This window comes from Callorhinus ursinus, unplaced genomic scaffold (assembly GCF_003265705.2).
Source record: "Callorhinus ursinus isolate GAN/ISIS: 27379988/994484 unplaced genomic scaffold, GSC_fseal_2.0 scaffold41, whole genome shotgun sequence".
In the NCBI taxonomy this organism is placed as follows: domain Eukaryota; kingdom Metazoa; phylum Chordata; class Mammalia; order Carnivora; family Otariidae; genus Callorhinus; species Callorhinus ursinus.
Genome location: NW_027397103.1, coordinates 788,082 through 810,369, shown reverse-complemented (window position 1 = coordinate 810,369; position 22,288 = coordinate 788,082). Strand labels below are relative to the sequence as shown.

Sequence of the window (22,288 nt, the reverse complement as noted above, 5' to 3'; positions counted from 1 at the left end):
TGATTCACATACAGATCTGCATAAATCTTTTAGACAGCCAGAGAAGAGTTTGATTGGGGCTGTAAAGCTACTCTCTAGACCAGCAGACCCTGGGACGATCCTCCCCAAAACCTAAGATTGTTCCCCTTAAGTCACTAAAGCACATATCCCCTAGAGATGAGGCTGGCTGGCATGTCTTTGAAATGTTGGGATGTGAGCAGCTTTGAGCTTGAGGTTTTAAAAGGTTTTGGTGGGTTGACCTTGAGGATCCCTAGGCTATTGAAATAACTCTCTGCTTTTTTTTGCCTGCGAAGTGAGTGATAATGAACATTTTCTTAGTGTTCTGAAAAGGAGGCCATGGCTTCTAGGTGATGTTGGAGGTTAAGGGAAACAAATCTAAAGTGGAGGAAGACAAATAACACCAGCACTATTCATTGAGCCCTTACTTGGAGCCAGGTACTGTGCTAAGAACTTCCCAGTGATGACTATCCTGATCTTCACAACAGCCCTGCCATGCAGATACTGCCATTATCTTGACTTTCTGGAGGAACACCCAGCCTTTGGGAGGTGAAGTCACTAACCCAAGGCCACCCAGATGTTTGAACCCAGGTCTGCCTGCCTCAGAGCCCACACTTTTACCCCTGCTGTTAATTAAGCCCAGGAGAAGTCAGTGGGAGATTCCTTGAGGTAATAGATTTAAGTTTACTCTTGAAGACAAAGTTTGTAAGACAGGAGGGAGAGAGAAAATAGATTGGGCAAACACAGGATAAAGTTCCAACTCATTGTTACAGGCTACAGGGCCCTGTATGGCCTGGTTCCTGCCATCCTCTGCAGCCTCCCTTGAGCCACTAGTTTCCTATGTTCCCTCCACTGGCCTGATTTTGAGATGCAACACTTTTCTCCTTCTTCAGTGCTTTTGTCTACACAGTTCCCTTTGTCCATAATACTCCTCAGCCCATCTCTTTCCTTGGATGACCCCTACACATCTCTGGGGGCTGAACTGCAATGTCATTTCCTCAAGGAAACCTTCACTGATCCTCCCCCTCACCCCATCTAGAACTAGTCTCACTGTACCCTGCACTTTTCCTTTGCAGCCCTTAAAACAATTCTCATAATTACTGGGCAATGATATGTGTTCAATGTCTGCCTCTCCCAGCACGAGTCCAGTGCTGTCCAATAGAATTTTCTGCAGTTAGGGAAATGTTTTAGACCTGTGCTGTCCGATATGGTAGCCACTAACCACATGTAGCTATTGAGCACTCAAAATGTGATTAGTGCAATCGAGAAAATGATTTTTCAAATTTCACATATTTATTTATAAGTTACATTTTATATTGTATATTACACTATAGAAATGATTTCATATCCAAATGACATAATTTAAGTTTAAACTTAAATAACCATGTATGGCTAGTGACGACCGTATTGGACATTGCAGCTCCAGACTGTGACTTCCTTGAAGGCAAGGACCATGTCTATCTTACTCAGTTGTAGAATCCCTTGTATCCAGGATGGTGCCTAAATGAATAAAATGAATGAATCAATCAACCAATCAACCAATGTAGTCTGCAAAAGTTGCTTTCAAGAAATCATCCTACAAAGGAGAGACCCAGAGAAGTCTGACTTGCACAAGGTCATACAATAAGGCAGAACTAGATACAAAATCTTAGTCTCCAGGGGCGCCTGGGCAGCTCAGTCATTAAGCGTGTGCCTTTGGCTCAGGTCATGATCCCAGGGTCCTGGGATCGAGCCCCGCATCGGGCTCCCTGCTCCACGGGAAGCCTGCTTCTCCCTCTCGCACTCCCCCTGCTTGTGTTCCCTCTCTCGCTGTGTCTCTCTCTGTCAAATAAATAAATAAATAAAATCTTAAAAAAAAACCCAAAAAACCTTAGCCTCCAGAATCTCCTGTACATGGTACTGTGCCTAAATGGACAGCAGGTGAAAGGCAGAGGTTGTTTGGGGCCTAAAATGAACCATCCTAGAGCTGTGTGAAGGAGCTCAAGTGTAAGGAGGGACTGTTTCCTTAGGCACCCTCATCCCCTTTCCCCTCCCTGAACCTTGTAAACTACTTAGTGGCTTATAATATATTAACACTTGGCTTCCCACAGGACTAAGTCTGTTCCAAAGTCCACTCTTGCCAACCCTCTACAGGGAATTCGGATTTTTTAAAAAAAACCATATTGCTCTCAGGAAATCTGTTGCCAGCAATCTGTACACAATATACACAGGGTGTGGTTTAAAAAACCTCTAAGTCGTGATTTGTAACCCACTCTGATTCCTGTAGCTGTTCCTTTTACTTCACTCCTTTTTAATAAATAGAAGTCAACATGTTTCAGGGCTAATTCTGACTTCATTCAAATTGCAGTTACGATTTTGAAGATTCCAGCATAGGGAGTCTCTATACATTTTTATAAATGATTTTTTGAGATGTAATAATAATATTAATTAATATATGTTGAGTGCTTTGTGTTTACCAGGCATTCAGCACACATTATCTCACCTGATCATTACAGTAACTCTGTGAATCAAGGGCTATTGTCTACCCCATTTTATGGTGAGGGAAGCTCAATCTCAGAAAGGTTAAGTCACTTGCTCAAAGTCAAATAACTGGAAAGTGGCAAAGCCAAAATCTGAACTCAAGCCTGTCTTACTCAAGAGCTAATGCTCTTAGCCAGACACAATTTGGCCTCGCTAATACATATTACATGTATTTATGTGTTCAAGTATCAGAGAGAATAACCAAGAAACTTAACCTGCGGTTTGGGAAGAGAGAGACTACCTTTTATTCTTGTACTTCTTTTTGAACTTTATTTACCCTATGTATAGATTATATTAGTACATTATATTAACATGAGTATAAAAAACTAAGTTAATTTTTAAATTTAAATAAATAAAAACCTCATCATTTTTACCTTCTTTTTAATTAAGGAAGGAATTGTCACAATAGTGTCATGTCTATACCTGAATAGAGTAAATATAAATGAATCTCTAGGTAATCTGCAAAGTTCACATGCTCTGACATTATTTGAAAATTTATCTCAATAAACTGCAGTTCCAATATGTATTGTATTCTTATTCTGAGTACCAGATTGCATATTTCAATTTCTGAATTATTTTTTTATTTTGAGATAATAGGTTTTTTTTAACATATTTATTTTCAACAAAAGTGGCGTTTCCCTCAAGAGACTTACAGTCACATATATATATTTTTATATGTTCATACATCAACCTCTGGATATTATAACTGAACATCCTTTGGCAGTTGTGAAATAATGCTGATTACATAAGATATGCTATTTGCAGATCAATTAATAAAAACTTAAAAGTAGAATTTAATTAAAAATTTTAAATGAAAATTAATTTTACACCGATTGAGAGGTAAACATTGACAATATCCTTCAGTATTCAGAGCCTCAGAGAGCTGTATCAGTCACACTAAAAGTCACTTGGGAGAATTTCTCCATGGCTTACAGAGGGAAAAAAAAAAATTAAGTCAAGAAAATACACATACACTAACAATGATGTATCCTTTACAACAAATCCAAACAGCGTCTACCTTTACCATTCAAATGGCTAGTGCTTCTAAAAATTAAAACAAAAATCCCCATTAATGCCCCATCTCATAGTCTTGGGATTTGCCTAACAATCACCAGGGGCTTGTAGTAGAAGAAATCGGTAAGCCCCTCCACAAGGCCCCTGTCCTTTCTGTTGCTTGGTTGTATTTCTCCAAGATGCTCAGAGTAAATTTGATGTCCCTTAAAAATTCCCATCCTCTAGGTTTGTATTCCTGATGTTCTCAAGGATAGCCTTCGACAGAGTCTCACTCTAGGTAGCTGTTACAAAATCCTTTCATTCAGGAGAAGGCAAGAGGTTTCAGCCCTCTCATTCACACACTTCATAAACAACAAGACTTTGCCCAAGCCTCCCCTCTAGGAAGGTATTCCGGCTTTTTAGAAACCACTTTGCAACAGCAGTACCATTCCCTTCCAAAATACCTTGCAGAAAAATTAGGAATTTCACAGCATAGGAGAAAAGGCTGGGAAAAACCAATGTCATTGCATGGACTCATCAATTCTGTCCACATTTTCAAAACAGCAGCTAATGCTTTCTTAAAACACAGACCTCAAAAACCCCTTTAGGATTGCGAGCAATTAAAAGGGAAAACATAACAGCCCTAGCTCCCCATAAGATTCTGACGGATCTGAAAAATTGAACTGAGTCAGAGATACAGAGGCTGGACTGTGGAATAGGAAAATGGCTTGTCTCCTTGGGGCCTAATTCTTTCCTCTCAGTTCCTTTTACATTCAAGAAGCCATGCAGAGATGCCCCCCTGCCGGTTTTCATTTTTTAAAGGAAAGCCTGTCTGCCTCTCCCTCGCCCCCATGATACTCACGGCAGCTGCCTTAGCTGGAATAAGTCCTCCTCCATGTCCGCGCTGCGCCAGGACGAGCCCTTTTCATGGCCCTTACATGGTGTTGGTGGATGACGAGCGGTCGGGGTTTCAGCACCGGGGTGCTGGACAGCTCCCGCGCCGCTTCCTCCCTCGGCGGCAGCTGTTCAGGGGAGGGAGCCGCCGGGGACCAGCCCACGAGACAAAGCCGCGGCCGCCAGGAGAGTGGGCGGAGAGGAGGAGGCGGAGGGCAGAGCGAGCTGCGCGGGGAGAGGGGGCGGGGAGAGCCCTTCTGGTTAGAGGAATTTACAGGCTCTCTGTGGTTGGCGATGTTTTACTGGGTGCCTATAGGGCACAACAGCCTGTGAAATGGCTGTCGAGGTACCAATGAGCACTCTTTGGTTGACAACCCCTCTCTAAATGTTTATTTGTAGGGATTCATTAGTGTTGTTATCGGTGTGATATTCTTGAAACCCAGGCTGGTATAGCAAATGAAGGGAATGAAAAATTTAAAGATGCATGCATTAAAATACTGTTTATTGAGCACCTACTGTATGCCAGGCACTGTAATAGGCGCCAGGCATATGCGAGACAAGTTACACATGTCATCGTCATCATGGAGCTGTCTAGTGAAATGGATCAAGAAAAAAAAATGTAAGTATGAGAAGCTCAAAGATCACTCATTCATTCATTCATTCATTCAGGAAACAAGCATTTTTGAGTGATTTCTACAGCCCTGACACTGGGGAATCAAAGATTAATAAAACCAAATCCCTACCTTCAAAATCCTCCCGATCTATGGTTTCCTCATCCTCCTCCAGCTACATTGTCTGCCCTCTTTAGAATTTAAGCTCCATAAAGGTTTGCTGATGTACCCCAAGGGCCCAGAACAATAAAACTTTATTTATGGACACTGAAATTGGAATTTAATATCCCTCACTAAACTCAACCCCAGGGCTTTGCATTGTGTACACTCAATACATGCTTGTTAAACGGAAAACAAACTGAACTTTCATTCCAGGTGAGTAGGGATTTGGTATCTATTTTAAGCCATGGAGAGCAAGGGTAATGATTTCTATTAGAGCTGGCAAGTTGGAGGTCCATTGGTAATGTGTCCAACTTGTCCTGGTTTGCCCAGGACCTCGAGTTTTAGCACTGGAAGAAGTTCCAAGTCCTGGGAAGACCTGAGTCCCAGGCAAGTCTCGACAGTTGGTTACTCGACAACCACAAGCCAGATCCACAGAGAGATGTGTTTTGAGTAGCCTGAAGGGTTAATAAGAATACTTTTAAGTGTAAAGATTCAAAACCATGAAACTCTTAGAAGAAAGCATAGGAGTAGATCCTCATGACCTTGAGTTAGGCAGTGGTTTCTTAGACACAACATCAAAAGCACAAGTGACAAAAGAAAACATTAAATATATTGGACCGGACCAAAGTTAAAAGTTTTCTGCCTCAAAGGACGCCATCAAGAAAGTGAAAAGACAACCCAAGGCATGGGAGAAAATACTTGCAAATCATATACCTGATAAGAGACTTACTTCAAACAATATAAAGCACTCTTACAACTCAACAATAAAAAGGCAATGTAATTTAAAAATGGACAAATAATATGAATAGATATTTCTGCAAAGAAGATGTGTGACTAGCTGGGGCGCCTGGGTGGCTCAGTCAGTTAAGTGTCCGACTCTTGATTTCGGCTCAGGTCCTGGTCTCAAGGTAGTGAGATCCAGCCCCACCTAGGGCTCTGCACTCAGCAGGGAGAGAGATTCTCTCCCTTACCCTCTGCCCCTCCCCTCACTCTCACATAAACTCTCACTCTCTTTCTCTCAAAAAAAATCAATAAATCTTTTTAAAAAAATGTGTGACTAGCCAATAAACAGTTGAAAAAAATGCTTAAATCATTAGTTATTAGGGAAACGCAAATCAAAACAATGAGATACCACTTCATACCCCCTGGAATGGCTAGAAATAAAAAGACAGGCCATAACTAGTGTTGGTGGAGATGTGGACTGGACATTCCCCTCATAGACAGTTCCTGGGAATGTAAAATGGTGCAGCTGCTATAGAGAACAGCTGAGTAGTTTCTCAAAAGTTTAAACCGAGTTACCTCATGACCCAGCAATAAAACTTGTAGGTATATACCCAAAAGAAATGAAAACACAGTGCGCACAAAACTTGTACACAATGTTCATAGCATTGTTATTCATAATATCAAAAAGTGGAAACACCCAAAAGTTCATCAAGTGATCATCAAATTATACACTTAAAAGAGTGAATTGGGGATGCCTGGGTGGCTCAGTCAGTTGAACGTCTGACTCTTGATTTTGGCTCAGGTCATGATCTCATAGTTGTGAGATGGAGCCCCACGTGAGGCTCTGGGCTCAGCACTGAGTCTGCTTGAGATTCTCTCCCTCCCTTTCCCTCTGCTTCTCCCCCTGCTCATGCTCTCTTTCTCTCCATCTCCCCCCAAATAAATAAATAAATAAATAAATAAATAAATAAATAAAATCTTAAAAAAAAACACAAAACAAACAAGCAAAAAGAGTGGATTGTGTGTATGTAATTATACTTCAATAGAGCTGTTCTTTTTTTTGAATAATGACTTTTAATAATTTTTAACAATAAGTAATAAAATTTGACTTCCAATTTTTTCAACATTTAAACGGAGAGATTTCATATAACAGGATTATCAACTTCTTGGGGAAGAGGGAAGCAGTGTTCCTCCACTGGGTCTCCCTTTCTGTCTGGCCACTAGGAAGTGGTGTTTGCAAGCACCCTGCCCGGCCTCATCAAAGCTCCAGCAAGCTTCACACATTAAGCATCCCTCACTGCCCTCTGGAGACTTTTGAGGTACCCCTGAAAACTGGGAGAACAGTACTCAGTACACAATAGGTATTTGAAAAATCCTAAAGAATTAATGTTTTCTCTTCTTTCTTAGAAACAGGGTTACATTTTTCTAAAGCAGTGGTTTCTGCCTTTGAGTGTGAGTGAGCATCCCCCAGAGGGCTTGTTAGCATGCAGATGGTTGTGCACCACCCCCAGAGTTTCTAATTCAGCAGGTCTGGGGTGAGGCTTGAGAGTTTCCATTTCTAACAGGTTCCCAAACGATACTGATTCTGTTGGGTCTGGGGACCCCACTGAGAACGCCTGTTCTAAAGTTATACCTGGATGAGATTATCAGGCAAGAAAAATACGACCCATGTTTGTTTATACCTCTGATCTTTGAGACATCCTTGAGCAGATATGAATATCATAAAGGCAGTTACTTCCAGCTCACCACATTATCCATCTGTCCGGGAAATGGGGGCATGCCAAAAGCCAGATGGGTTTTATTTCACATCAGAGTAATGCATCATGGTCTCTCCTCTCAGATTCTTAAAACAAAATCTATAGGGGCTGGAATAAAGACTGACAAACCGCCCCGTGGCCTGAAATACTGAATATACAATTATGTGCTATGAACAAGTAACTCTCCTATCAACTGTGATCTGAATCCTATTATTATTAAGACAATGGTCCACTAGTTATAAAAATGGCACTTAATTTTTTTAAAAGGAAGCCTGTGGGTTTAAATTCATAAAGAGATTTGTCTTTTTTTTTTTTCCCTTTGGAACTGAAATAGGATAAAAAACCAAAAGGGGCAAATAAGCCTTTGGTGATGGATCCCTGTTCTGCTAGCCATGCTGGTAGGATGGCATTTCCACCTGGAGTCATTCCCAGGTCCCTGGCATTATGCTGGGAGCTGTTAATTACCTACTGACTTTACCCAGGAGCCAGTAGAAAGGGGAGGCTTGGCTACATTAAAAAATATAGAGGTGTAAAACTTCAAAGACTCCCTTGGTCATATGCCTCATTCTTCTATGAAACACAAGATCTCTAATCTACAATGAGAGAGGCCTGAAGGGGGCAAAGAGAACCTATTTTCCCCTTCAATTCTGCCCTCTTTTTCTTCCTGTATTTTGGGGTAGCTGGCTCAAAAGACAAACTCTAAAGCTCTCCTTTTTTTTTAAAAAAAAGATTTTATTTATTTATTAGAGAGAGAGAGAGAGCACAAGCAGCAGGAGTGGCAGGCAGAGGGAGAAGCAGGCTCCTCGCTGAGCAAGGAGACCGATGCGGGACTCAATCCCAGGACCCTGGGATCATGACCTAAGCTGAAGGCAGACGCTTTTTTTTTTTTAAGATTTTATTTATTTATTCATGAGAGACAGAGGGAGAGAGAGAGAGAGAGAAGCAGAGGGAGAAGCAGCCTCCCAAGGAGCAGGGAGCCCGATGCGGGACTCGATCCCAGGACTCTGGGATCATGACCTGAGCCAAAGGCAGACGCTTAACCATATGAGCCACCCAGCCGCCCCCTGAAGGCAGACGCTTAACCAACTGAGCCACCCAGGCGTCCCTAAAGCTCTCCGAATAAAACCATGATCTCTCAGACATTGTATTTCCAGAGGGACATAAAATAAGCAAGAGGTAAATGTGAATCAGAGGCCAGAACACCTATCCAGACCTAGGGAAGAGATTATCAAGCAGAAGCAGTTCAAGATATCTGAGTCAACACTGAAGAAGTGATAGGTCTTTTCTTTGCAGTCTTGTGACTTGTATTTTCAATTTCTTTCATTCAAAGTGTTTCTTAATTTCCCTTGTCAATTCTTTGTTTACCTATTTATTATTTAGAAATGTGTTGTCTGATTTCCATGTATTTATTGGTTTCCCAAATTTCCTTCCATTACTGATTTCTAATTTCATTGCATTGTGGTTGGAGAGCATACTTTGTATGGTTGCAGTCTTTTTAAATTAATTGAGACTTGTTTTATGGCCTACTGTATGGTCTATCTTGGAGAATGCTCCATGTGCACTTGAGAAGAAAGTGTATTCTGCTACTGTTGTGGGAAATGTTCTGTAGATGTCTATTAGATCTAGTTGGTTTATTGTGTTGATCAAAGTTCTCTTTCTTTGCCGATCTTCCGTCTGGTTATACTATCCATTATTGAAAGTGGGGTATTGAAATCTCCAACTGTTATTCTTGAATTGTCTATTTTCCCCTTAAATTCTGTCTTCTTTTACTTCATGTATTTTGGGGTTGTGTTGTTAAGTGCATGCATGCTTACAGTTGTTATATCTTCTTGATGAATTGACGTTTTATCATCATAAAATGTCTTTCTTTGTCTCTAGTAACTTTTTTTTTTTTTTTTGGTCTTAAAACCTATTTTGTTTCCCATGGAGACAATTTGCATAGTCACCTCATCCTCTTTTGGTTACTGTTTGGATGGTAAGACTTTTTCCATCCTTTCACTTTCAACCTATTTGTGTCTTTGAATCTAAAATGAAAAAAAACTCTTGTAGACAGCATATAGTTGGATCATGTTGTCTTATCCATTCTGCCAATCTCTGGATTTTAGAGAATTTAATCCATTTAAATTTAATGTAATCATGGATCATGTAGAAAACAAATTATGTTTTATGTCTGTTTTGTTCCTCAGTTCCTCCATCACTGTCTTGTTTTGTGATAAACATATTTTTTAGTGTACCATTTTAATTCCCTTGTCATTTCTTTTAATATATATATTTTTAGTTATTTTCTTAGTGGTTGCTCTGAGGATTACCACTAACATCTCAATTTATAACAATCTAGTTTGGATTAATACCAACTTAATCTCATTATTCTACGAAAACTTTGTTCCTGTGTATCTTCATTTCTCCCACCTTTTAAGTTGTTTTGGTTATAAATTGTATCTTTATGCAAAATTAGTTACAAACAAAAACCACATTTCCATGTTTTATATATTTTTTTAAGATTTTATTTGTTTATTTGACAGAGAGAGACACAGCGAGAGAGGGAACACAAGCAGGGGGAGTGGGAGAGGGAGAAGCCAGGCTTCCCTCTGAGCAGGGAGCCCAATGCGGGGCATGATCCCAGGACCCTGGGATCATGACCTGAGCCAAAGGCAGACACTTAATGACTGAGCCACCCAGGCACCCCTCCATGTTTTATATTTACCTTTATAATACCTTTACTGATGCTCTTTATTCCTCGGGTGGATTTGAATTACTAACTAGTGTCTTTACATTTTAGTCTGAAAAATTCCCTTTAGTATTTCTTGCAGGGCAAGACTGCTAGAAACAAATCTCAGTGTTTATCTGGGAAGTCTCAATTTCTCCTTCATTTTTGAAGAGTCGTTTTGCCAGTTATAGGATTCTTGATTGACAGTTCTTTTTTCTTTTAGAACTTTGAATATATATCATCCTACTGCCTTCTGTACCCTATAGTTTCTGATGAGAAATCAGTTGTTAATCATATTGAAATCCCTTCTGCGTGAGAATCACCTCTCTTTCTGCTTTCAACATTCTCTTTGTCTTTTGACTGCATATTTATGAGTCTAGGTGTGAATCTCTTTGAATTTATCCTGGAGTTCACTGAGCTTCTTGGATGTGTAGATTATTGTTTCCCATCAAATTTTGGAAGTTTTTAGCCACGATTTTTTCAAATATTCTTTCTGTCCCTTTCTTTCTCCTCTTTTCTGGGACTCCCATTGTGCATGTGTTCTATGCTTGATGGTGTTCCACAGGTCTCTAAACCTCTGATCAGTGTTCTTTATTTATTTTTCTCTCTGCTCCTAAACTGGATAATCTCAATTGATCTATTTTTGTGTTCATTGATTCTTTCTTCTGCCTGCTCAAATCTGTTGTGGAGTTCCTCTAGTGAGTTTTTCATTTCAGTTATTCAAGTCCAGAATTTCTACTTGATTTCTTTTTATAATTTCTATCTCTTTATTAACATCCTCTATTTGGTGAGACATTGTTCTTACCCTTTCCTTTAGCTCTTCATACCTGTGTATAGGAAAAACCTGCCCAGTTTTCCTGAGTAGGGAAAAACCCAGCTCTCCTTCTTGTGTTTCTCTTTTACTTTTCAAACTACTACCACATTCACTACACTTCTGCCAACAGGTTTCTCATACCATGATTTCCCACACCAAGCAATTGTCTGTAACACCAGCTGGATGTCTTACAATTTAACTCAACCCTGACACAATTTACCTGGAGATACTGTCAGATCCTACAGGTTAAGGCCTCAATCCCATAAGAGTGCTTCTACCTCACTACAGATAACAACTGCAATTAGGTTATCCACAACTTCTGTCCAATTTGGCTACAGATTGGAGGCTCCCATGACCCCCTCCTCAGGTTCAATTAATTTGCTAGAGTGGCTCACAGAACTTGGGGAAACAATTCCTTACATTCATCAGTTTATTAAAGGATATGACAAAGGATATAGACGAACAGCCAGATGAATAAATACATAGGGTTGAGGACTGGGAGGGTCCCAAAATGCTGGAGCTTCTCTCCCCATGAAGTTGGGGTGCATTTGCCAACCTGGAAGCTCTCCAAGCCCGTACTATTCGGATTTTATGGAGGCCTCCTCATATAGGCATGATCAATTATTAACCCATTTCTACTCCCTCTCCCCTTTCTGAAGGATGGAAGGTAGAGCTGAAAATCTCACCTTCTAATCATGGCTTGCTCTTTCTGGTGACAAGCTCCCATTCAGAGCCATCCAGAGCCCACTCAGAGTCACCTCAATAGACTGAAAGATGCTCCTAGTGCTCTTAACACTTAGGAAATCACAAAGGTTTCAGGAGCCTTGTGCCAGAAACTGGGGGGCAGATACAAACACTTTGGAAAACTATTTGGCAGTTTCTTAAAGTAATGTGCTAAGATCTTATAGGACTACTGTTTGAATAGGAGTGGGTGACTTCGAATGCCATTCTTACTGGGGAAAAACAAAGAAAGGAATCCAGTCACTGTTTGACAGGACATAAATTAACGGCAAATAGGAGGAAGTGTACACAATTAACCATATTCAAGTTCTAAAAAGCCTATAGGGGCTTGCTAGTTTAAGAAAGTGAATATACACAATGTATGAACTGATCAGTCATATAAATTATGTAATGATTACTGTAATTGCTTATTGCAAATTATTTTTATAAAGGACTTACATTGAAGAGCTACCTAGAAAGGGTTAAATATGGGCTCAATATTGTCAGGATCTGAGGTAAGAGGAGCTTAAAAGCTGAGTTTTAGGATTCCTCTGGAGACCGGACATCAACCAGGATATGAGTTACAAAGGTTACAATAATCCAGAACTATTGCTTACAGAAAGAAGAAATCACACATATAATCTTCTCTTAAAAATTGGTTTTCTAGGGGTGTCTGGGTGTCTCAGTCAGTTAAGCATCTGCCTTCAGCTCAGGTCATGACCCAGGGTCCTGGGATCGAGCCCTACATCAGGCTCCATGCTCACTGGGGGTCTGCTTCTCCCTCTCCTTCTGCTCCCTCTCAAGTAAATAAATAAAATATTTTTAAAAATTGTTTTTGTAATTGTAAAAGAAATAAATGACCATTTAGAAATTCAGATAACATGCAAAAGCATTCAGAAGAAAATAAAAATTATTACTATATACAACAAAGAGATAACCAGAGTTACCACTTTGGGAATATATCCTTCTAGTCATTTTTTGATGCTGGGACACCCATACATAAATATCTTTTTATAAATTTGAAATCATATTTATCCTATGGAGGCTTGCTTTTTTCACTTTTCACAAGCTTCTAATGAACATTCCTGACCAAAAGGAATGTCAATTTTGATACTGTTTCCCCTATGTTTTTCAAGTTTTAAATTTTTAATTATTTTTTGAATAAATAATGCATGCACATGGTACAAAATTCACAAAGGGCAAAAGGATGTCTTTCCCTGTTCTCAGTAACATAGTTTCCTTACAAGAGGCAAACGGTATTCCTGGTTTCTTGATTCTCTCTATATTTATAAACTCTTAATTTTTATTCTCTCCCACAAATAACAGTGTTCCATTTCATTGTCCTACAACTTACTGTTTTCTCTCAATGTCTTAGACTCTTAGAATCTTAGGATCTTCCTTGTCAGTCCACAAAGAGCTGGTTCATTATTTTCACACTACCCAGTACTCTGCTGCATGGGTTACCATAATTTTGCTGAGTATCTTCTAATCTTTTAATATTAGCAACAAGACTGCAATAAATATCTTTATTCTTACCTCTGTATGATAAATACTTAGGTCACAGAACATACAGATTCTTAATTTTTCTAAGTGGTTCAAATTGCCTTGGATGGAGATACTCATTTATGCTCCCACGGGATCCCCAAGAGTACCTGTTTCCTCATATAATTGCCATCACTCTATGTTATTGTGTTTTTCATGCTTTCAATCTGATATATATTCAATCAGAGAAAGAGAGACAGAGACCGAGAGATTCATTTTTAAGGTATTGGCTCACATGATTTTGGAAGTTTGCAAGTCCAAAATATTCAGGGTGGGCCAGCAAGGTAGACACCCAGAGAAGAGCGAATATTGAAGTTCAAGTCTAAAGGCCATCTGCTAGCAGAATTCCTGCTTGTTTGGGGGAGATCAATCTCTTTGTTCTATTAAAAACTTCAACTGATTGGATGAGACCCACCCACGTTAGGGAGGGCCATCTATATTACTCAAAGTCTACAGATTTAAATATTAATCTCACCCAAACATCCAGAATAATGTTTGACCAAATTTCTGTGCACCATGACCCAACCAAGTTGATATATAAAATAAACCATTACATCCAGGGGGAAAGATGAATTGCTTAAGTTCACACAGCCAGCCAGATGGAAGTTTTGGTCTATATCTAGAACCAAGAATCTCTTTATTTAAGCCCAGTTCAGGCTTGTAGTTTTAATACTAGTAACACTTACATTTGACTACCCAGAGGGTCCAGTTTAAGCAGAGAAACCCTTTTCACCTCTGCTAAACATTTAGAAATCTGAGATAGTGCTTATCCTTCACCCCATCCCCTTCTGGCCCTGGGGTCAACTCATAAATTCATCCAGGGAGGAGGGAGAACTAGCTTCAAGAATGTGTTGGTGACGTGATGAGGGCCAACTGTGTGGTCAGAGGACTTCTGGGAAAAAACATAACAACAGAAGAATGCAGGAGAGTCCTGGAGTGTTGTTTGAGGCAGATTTTACCCATTTTTGAGCCATTTTGTTGTTATGTTTTTTGGTTTTTGGTTTTCTGGGGGGGAGGATGTCTACGAAACAACCACATAAGAAAAAAACCAATAACAACATTCTCCTAATGCTTGTATCTTTCTGTTTTTATTTTCTCTGTCTGGAAATAAAAGCAAGTGTTCCATTCGTGTGGAAAGGATCTTATCTTCTTGTCTTTCCAGAACAGACATGTAAGCCCAAAGCTGAGGATAAAAGACAGCAAGTGCTACATAATCTAAGTTGAGAGAGTTGCCAGCCAGAGCCAGGCTTTGGGGCCAGTCCTGCCCTCAGGGTTTACTAAGAGGGGTTGGTTCAGTGAAGCTTTTGAGGAAAGGGGCACCCAGGTCTCTACTAATGAGAATGCCCCAAGGAAAAGTCTGTGTTGAGCCCTGCATCAAGTTCTAAAAACTGGAAAGGAATTCGATGTTCTTTTTCATAGTTTACCTATATGGTAGGAAAATACAGCACGATGATAACTTTTAAAAATATTAAAAAGACGCCCGACTGGATTCTAGATCTTTCTTGTGGCTTTGTGTGACAATATGATTACAGTTTCTGACATCTGTCTTCTGAGACACAGGGGAGCTAGCAGAGGGGGTGGAAAAGGTATTCAGAGCTGGACTTCTCTCTCTTCAGGTCACTCTCTCTTCTGGAGTCTGGGAGAAGACTTTTGAATCACGTTTGAGTTTTAAATTCAAAAATAAATGGGACAGTGATTTAAGTATTGAAATGAGATGGATCTCTGAAAGTAGCTACATAGTTGCATTATTTATGGACCTACTCCATGGTGTGAAAGGAGGAGGTCCGACTTAGTATAAGTGGGGGCAGTTGGAAAAAGGTTCAGGTTTTTATCCCATGGAGTTTAGGATCTCAAATAAACCATTTACCTGCAAAATAATCCCAGCAGCTGAGAGATGCCAAAGGCTCTGACAGACGACCTTGTGATCTCCCAGGATGCTGCAAATCCTTGATCCATCTGATGGATGTTAGAGCAGGCACTGCCTTGTTCCTGGCAGCAGCTATCATCATAAATTAGTAATGTATCCTTATTTTTAAGAACTTCTATTAGTCAGTGGCAGCCACACCCCTACTGGTTAGAGGAGCAGCAAGGACCAGGCTGCAGGCATTTTTAACTTCATGGACTGTGGAGTACAGATCTTCCTTGACTTGTACGGGGCTACATTCCCATAAACCCCCTCATAGATTGAACATATCCTAAGTCGAAAATGCCTTTAATACACCTACCCTATTGAACATTACAGCTTAGCCTAGCCTATCTTACATGGACTCAGAACACTTATGTTAGCCGATAGCTGGGCAAAATTATCTAACTCAAAGCCTATTTTATAATAAAGTGCTGACTATCTCTTGTACTTTATTAAATACTTTACTGAAAGTGAGAAACGGGACGGTTGTACGGGTGCAGAATGGCTGTAAGTGTATTGGTTGTTTACCCTCCTGGTCGCCAGGCTGACTGGGAGCTGTGGCTGGCTGCCATTGCCCACCATCATGAGAGAGCATCGAACTGCATATTGCCAGCCCAGGAAAAAATCAAAATTCAAAATTCGAAGTAAGGTTTCAACTGAATGCATGTAGTTTTCACAGCATCGTAACGTCAAAATATCGTAAGTCAGATCATCATAATTTGGGGGACTGTTTGCACTGTTATTACTCGAGGGGTCACTGCAAGAATTAAATTGAAATAAGGCATATAAAATGGTCAAAATTCTGTGAATTGATTGACTATACTCTCTAAATGCCAATTATTTAAAATAGCTTGGTATGTAGACTTCTTAGCATACTTGTCAGTTGGGATGGCAGAATATTCACTAGGCAGGTTACTGTAGCAGTTCTCAAAATATAGTTGCAGGACCCCATTTTGAGGACCTTTTCAGGAGCTTATTGAGGTCAAAACTATTTTCATAATAACACTAAAACGTTTTTTTTTATTTGCCTTTTCCACTGTCACTCACTCATCAGTGCGCCCTGGAGTTTTCCAGAGGTTCACAGCAGGTGATGAAGTCACAGCTTCAACGTCTAATGGAATGTATGCTTTGGTATTCTTGGATTTTAAAACTTTTCTCAGCCTTAATCAGTGGTTGCCAAGGACTGGAGGTGGGTGGAGGAGTGGACTACAAAGGGACAGGCAGTAATTTTATTTGGGGTGGGGGGGTGAAGGTGCTATACCTTGTTTGTGGTAGTGGTTACACCACTATGCATTTGCCAAAATTCACAGAACCAAATATAGGTGAATCTTACTGTATAAATGATACTTCAGTTTAAAAAAAAACCCAAAATTGTTTCTCGATTTTAATTTCTAATAGTGTACATATACTTAGATATAACCCACATACACAAAAGATCTCAGAAATTTTTAAGTATACCAAAGGGTCCTGAGACCAAAAACTTTGAGAGCCACTAAATTAAAGCTTTGATTTCTTTACTAAAGCAGGTGCAATCACTTGCTCCGGAGTTGGGGAGAGTGATTAAAAGGGAGCGCAAATTCTCTCTGGCTCTAAGGTTCTAGAAGCTGTGTTGTCCAACGTGGTAGCCACTGGCCACATGTGGCTATTGAGCGCATGAAAAGCGCCCGGTTCAAATCGAGATGTACTTAGTACAAAAAAGAATGTAAAGGATCTTGTTAAAAACTATTATAAAGAAATGACAATATTTTGGACATAGTGGGTCAAGTAAAAGCTAATGTTAATATTAATTTCATCTTTAAAAAAAAACTTTCACGTGGCTATTAGAAAATTTAAAATGTGGGGCGCCTGGGTGGCTCAGATGGTTGAGCGTCTGCCTTCGGCTCAGGTCATGATCCCAGGGTCCTGGGATCGAGTCCCGCATCAGGCTCCTTGCTCAGCAGGGAGTCTGCTTCTTCCTCTCCCTCTGCCTCTCCCCCTGCTTGTTCTCTGTCTCTCCCGCAAATGAATAAGTATATATATAAAAAAAGGAAAATTTAAAATGTGGCCTCCGTTATAGTTCTACGGGACAGCGCTGCTCTGGAGAGTCTTCACCGCCCATCTCTTGTTTCCACCACTTACAAGCTACTTCCTACTTCCTGTGAAGTGTGGGTCACGTTAGGGTCGGTGTGAAGGTAGAATGTGAGTAATGCATGTGACGTACTTAGCAATGCATGTAAGTAAACAGTAAGTTCGGTGGCTATTGTCGAAGGCCTCGCTCTCTCTACTGATGCCATCAGAGGTGGGCCAGCCTGCTCAGTAAAGGCCCTTCCTCTGCGACCTATTTACACTCTGATGACAACAGAGGGTGATAACTAAGGGTGGCCGAGGCCTGATCCCGCCTTCGGGCGGGACTGCCCTCTTCATAACGAAAAAATTAAAATGACCCCAGGAGCTGGAAGTGGGACATCTGTATTTAGAATGCACCGAGCCAGAGTAAAAGTTGAACACCCAGCGGGCAGCGGGCCGCAGGCCCTCCCTTGGTAACCGACGCCGGCGCCGGTTGCTAAGGGGAGAAGGGGAAACAAGGATGTGGTCCGTCGGCTCTTGTCCTCCGGCGGCAGCTGCTTCCGCTTCTCCGGGCAGCCCGTACTTCCTCCTACCTTCCCCGGAAGAGCTGGGACTGCGGCTGCGGGTTCCGCCGCCTCGGGAGCCTTGGGAGCCCTCCGTCCAGCGCGGTGGTAGCGGCGGGGCCGGCGGCGGCTCTCCCGCGCGGCAGCGATGCTGAGCTCCCGGGCTCAGGCGGCGATGACCGCGGCCGACCGGGCCATCCAGCGCTTCCTGCGGACAGGGGCGGCCGTCAGGTGAGCCTTGGGGGGCGGGGCGGCCGGAGAGGCCGGGGCCAGGGTCCCCAGCTCGCGCCTGCGGCGGCCTTTCACCGCGCTGGCAGGGTCCCCAGGGCCGGAGCGAGCATTCCGGAGGCTTCTGCGTCGGGCTCGGTTGGAGGCCCAGGCTCCGAAGCGGGACGGCGGATGGGCCCCCAGGCCCTCCAGTTCTTCGGCAACGCCAATTCTGTCGGCCCTTCCCAGTTCTGCTAGCGCCCCAAATTCTCAGTGCCCTGCCTCCCACCTGCCAGTGCCTCCTCCAGACCTGTCCTGTCCCCCGAACTTCCAGACACCCTCAGGCTTGTCAAAGCCCCGAATTCTGCCAGTGTCCCTCCGACCTCTCAGTGCCGCGCAGGCCTTCCAGGACCCCTTAATCCTTTCAGGGTACCCCCAGTCCTTCTGGGCCCCCCGGTCTTGTCATTCCCTGGGCCGCCAGCGTTCCGCAGTCTTGCCAAGCGCCCCAGCCCTGCCGTGGTTCTCACAGCCCTGCAAAGCGACCCGGGTCTGCTAGCCCTTACCCCATTTTGTCAGTACCCCTATTCCTGTCATCCGCCCACCCCCCAGTTAAGCCAAGGATCCCTTATTCTGTGTGGGTCCTCAGTCTTATTAGTGAATCTCTATCTTGCAAGGGTTCTGGAACAGATCAGGACCCCTTAACCTGTAAAGGCTTCCAGTCCTGTTAAGGTCTCCCATTCCTGCTAGGAACCCCAATAGTATGGGCCCCCAGTCCTGTCAGGGACCCTATTTCCCTTCTTTTCTTCATCCTCCCATGGGCTCCAGTCTTGAGAGCTGAACACTGCACCCCCGTTACTGACCCGAAATGACTGAGACCTGTTGCTCAGCCTAGCTGCTTTCCCCTGGAACTGGAGCAGGTTTAAAGAGCTTATTAGTCCAGGGCCGGGAGCTCTTAATGGCTATCCTATCCAGTGCCCCCATTCTGTAGATGGGAAACAGGCCTTCAGATGGCTTTGCCCGTGGCCCTACAGCTGACCTCAGAGTAGAGCTGGGGGAGAAGACAGATCTTTTTATTCCCAGACCCCACTGCTCTCCTTGTGTTGTCATTTTGCAGAGGAATGGGGGTTCCAGAGTCACCAAATTTCACTGGGTTTATTTGTCCATACCTTGCTGAGGAACCTGGGCAAGTCCTCCCTCCCATCCCTTCGACACTCTGTCCTTCCGTTTCCCTCACAAGGTTTGTGGTTTTAAGCACAGACTTGGCATGAGTTCAGATCCACGCTGCCTCACTCACTTTGACCAAGTTGGCTACATCTCTAACATGAAAATGAAGATGAAAAAGAAAGAAAGAAAGAAAATGAAGATGATAGGGGCACCTGGGTGGTTCATTCGGTTAAGCGTCTGCCTTCAGCTCAAGTCATGATCTCAGGGTCCTGGGATCGAGTCCCACCTCTGGCTCCCTGATCAGTCTGCTTCTCCCTCTCCCTCTGCCCCTTCCCCTGCTCGTGCTCTCGCTCCCTCTCAAATAGATAAAAATCTTAAAAAAAAAAAAAAAGGAAGGAAGAAAGAAAAGAAAATGAAGATGATAATAGAACCTACCTGTGGATTGTTTTCAGGATGAGATAAGATGATCACAGTGCCTGGCATAGAGTATGCACACTTAAATATTAGTGTTTGCTTAGAGGATTTAAAGCAGTTGTAAAAGTGCTTTAGAATTTCAGTGATGGTTCTTTTTAACCTTTCCAGGCACTTTTGTTAATACACCTGTTGCGTGGAAGTCAGCACAATAAAGCACTAAGAAATTCAAGGATAACTTTCCCGAATGAAATTGAGATGATAATAGTTAATAATCATAGCGGCTAATGTTTATGAAGCCCTTACCTTTGCCTCCTATGCCCTAGCACTTGTTTGATTCTCAGAACTCCATGAGCTAGGTCTCATGGTTGTCCCCATTGTACATGTGACAAAGCTGAGCCTGAGACGCTAAAATGATCCTCTAAGGAATAGCAGAGCCAGAATCGAACCAGATTAATGCAGTGCCCCTTTCTTAACCAAGTTCTCTGTGCATTCTGTTGACTCTGTGTTCAGAGAACAAAGATTTATTTGGAATTCAGTTGTCAGTTATGTATCATACTAGTTATGACATTAGGAAGATGTTGGTTTAATGTTGACTGAGCTGAGCTCAAAACAACATTCATATGATCCAAATATTGGAATAAGAACATATTACACACACAAATACACATATCAAACACATGTATACAGGTATATATTACACATATATATATTCACACACATATCGTTTGTCTTATTTGGTGGAAATACGTAACTTTGTATAAAAACTGTTTTAAATTGCTTAAATGTCTTCATTTGTAGTAAAAGAATAACTTCAGTGCTTAAGTCAAGTCTCAAGAAATTTTTGATTTAGTAAAGATTTAGAAGATCCTTTATGCTATTGTTTGCCTCCTCCCTGTTTAATATTCTAAAAGATAAATTCATTTCTATATGTTTTCTCCAGTATCCAGTCATTCAGTAAATACTGTTAGGGACCTCTTAGGTGCCAGGCATGATCTAGAGACTTGGGATATGTCAATGAGTAAAACAGACAAAGATCCCTGCCCACAGGGACTTTGCTCCCCAGTGAGGGACACAGACAATAACCGTAGTTAATAAGTGAATGTTTATGGCAGAAGGTGGTAAAAAGAAAACGCAGAACTGGGTAGCAGGGACCAGGAGTGCAGGTTCTCACTGTTGGTTAGAAATGCACGGGAAGTGAGCGAGAGAGCCATGCAGTGATCTGGGGAGGGGGAGAGTATTCCAGGCAAAGGGAGCAGCCATGCTAAGGTCCTAAGGTAGCCGGTGTGGGCGGTAGAGTAAGGGGGGAAAACCTGGGCTCCCCCTCTGAGTGAGATGGGGCTTCTGTGCCCTGACTTAGGTTTTAAATCCTGTCTGAACATAGCTGATTTTCAAGACATAATCCTGTACCGTATGATGACTTCAGCTTGAAAGTTAGGTATCGGGTGGGCCAGTCGGTTACTTTGATGAAATGTTATTTCCTCGTATCTCTATCTGTATTTACACATGGTGCGTTTGTGATGAGGGAAGACAGTAAACCTATTTTTCTTTCTAGGTATAAAGTCATGAAGAACTGGGGTGTTATAGGAGGAATTGCTGCCGCTCTTGCTGCAGGAATCTATGTGATTTGGGGTCCTATTACAGAAAGAAAGAAGCGTAGGAAAGGTAAGAATGAGGTCATTAACCCCGTACTGTCCCACAACAGTACAATAAGGGGTGGGCATTTTTTTGTTCTCTTGTATCTCCAGCTTTCGGACAGCGCTTTCTTTTAAGCAGAAATTAATGACTCATTATTTTAGACCCTATAGTACAAAGATTTCTGTCCCCCCCCCCCCCCCCCGTCAGATCTTGAGTTTGAGACATGCTGTGTCACGAAAAAGTTCACATGGCTTAACTGACTGTTCTCCTTCATCTGGTGCTTGTGTTCAGCAGTGCGGCTGACTGATTGTGTGATGCGTTTTTGTTCTCACTGCTGAGCTGCTAGTCGGCTAGGAAGAGTTTCCAGTTGGCATCTTTAGGACAAAATTCTATTTCCTTATTTTAAAACAAGCCCCCTTTTGTAAATGCTACTCTCCCTATGTTGATTAGAACTCAGCCACAACAAGCAAACAAAAAAAGGGATCAGTATAGCAAAATGTTGATCGTTGTTAAATCTGGGGGTGGTTATGATTGGAGGTGATGATATATATCCTCTTCTTTTATGCATGCGTGAGGACTTTCCTAATAAAAAGTTTCTTGGAAAAGTTTCAGCAGAAAAGGGAAGTATGTCAGATTTTGTCGCTCTCTCTGCAGAAAGACTGATCAAAATTGTTGTGGTGGTGTCTTTCACACTGATTCCAAGAACAAAAGCATTGTCCTGGGGAGCAACAAAAGAACAGTTGTTTTCTTCTGTTCTGATGTTGCTTTCTTATCAAAGGAGAGAGAGAGAGAGATGTTACGAAGTGTTTTGTACAAACTGTGCCAGACACCGTGGTGGCGGTCAGAAGTAACCCATGACAGGGGACCTGCCCTTCTGTCACTTCCAGTCTTCTGAAGGAGCAGCGCTGGGACC

At 42.0% G+C, this 22,288-nt stretch overlaps 2 protein-coding genes across 7 annotated transcripts in view; one reads left to right on the top strand and one right to left on the bottom strand.

Moving 5' to 3' along the window:
• Positions 1 to 4,589, bottom strand: part of SVOP (SV2 related protein) — a 67,331-nt gene extending 62,742 nt beyond the window's left edge. The window contains exon 1 of the mRNA XM_025889335.2: positions 4,373 to 4,589. Within this exon, the coding sequence (XP_025745120.2) occupies positions 4,373 to 4,407 (35 nt within the window). The 5' untranslated portion in view covers positions 4,408 to 4,589. The remainder of the gene's footprint in view (positions 1 to 4,372) is intronic.
• The window catches only part of USP30 (ubiquitin specific peptidase 30), a 59,279-nt gene that overhangs the window by 12,975 nt on the left and 24,016 nt on the right, over positions 1 to 22,288 (top strand). For 3 of the 6 annotated variants that reach the window (XM_025889330.2, XM_025889329.2, XM_025889332.2), the window contains exons 1-2: positions 17,587 to 18,186; positions 21,293 to 21,402. In XM_025889330.2, the coding sequence (XP_025745115.1) occupies positions 18,104 to 18,186; positions 21,293 to 21,402 (193 nt within the window). In that variant the 5' untranslated portion in view covers positions 17,587 to 18,103. Of the gene's footprint in view, positions 1 to 17,585; positions 18,187 to 21,292; positions 21,403 to 22,288 lie in introns of those variants that run through there. The other 3 variants (XM_025889331.2, XM_025889328.2, XM_025889333.2) reach the window with 3 other exon arrangements.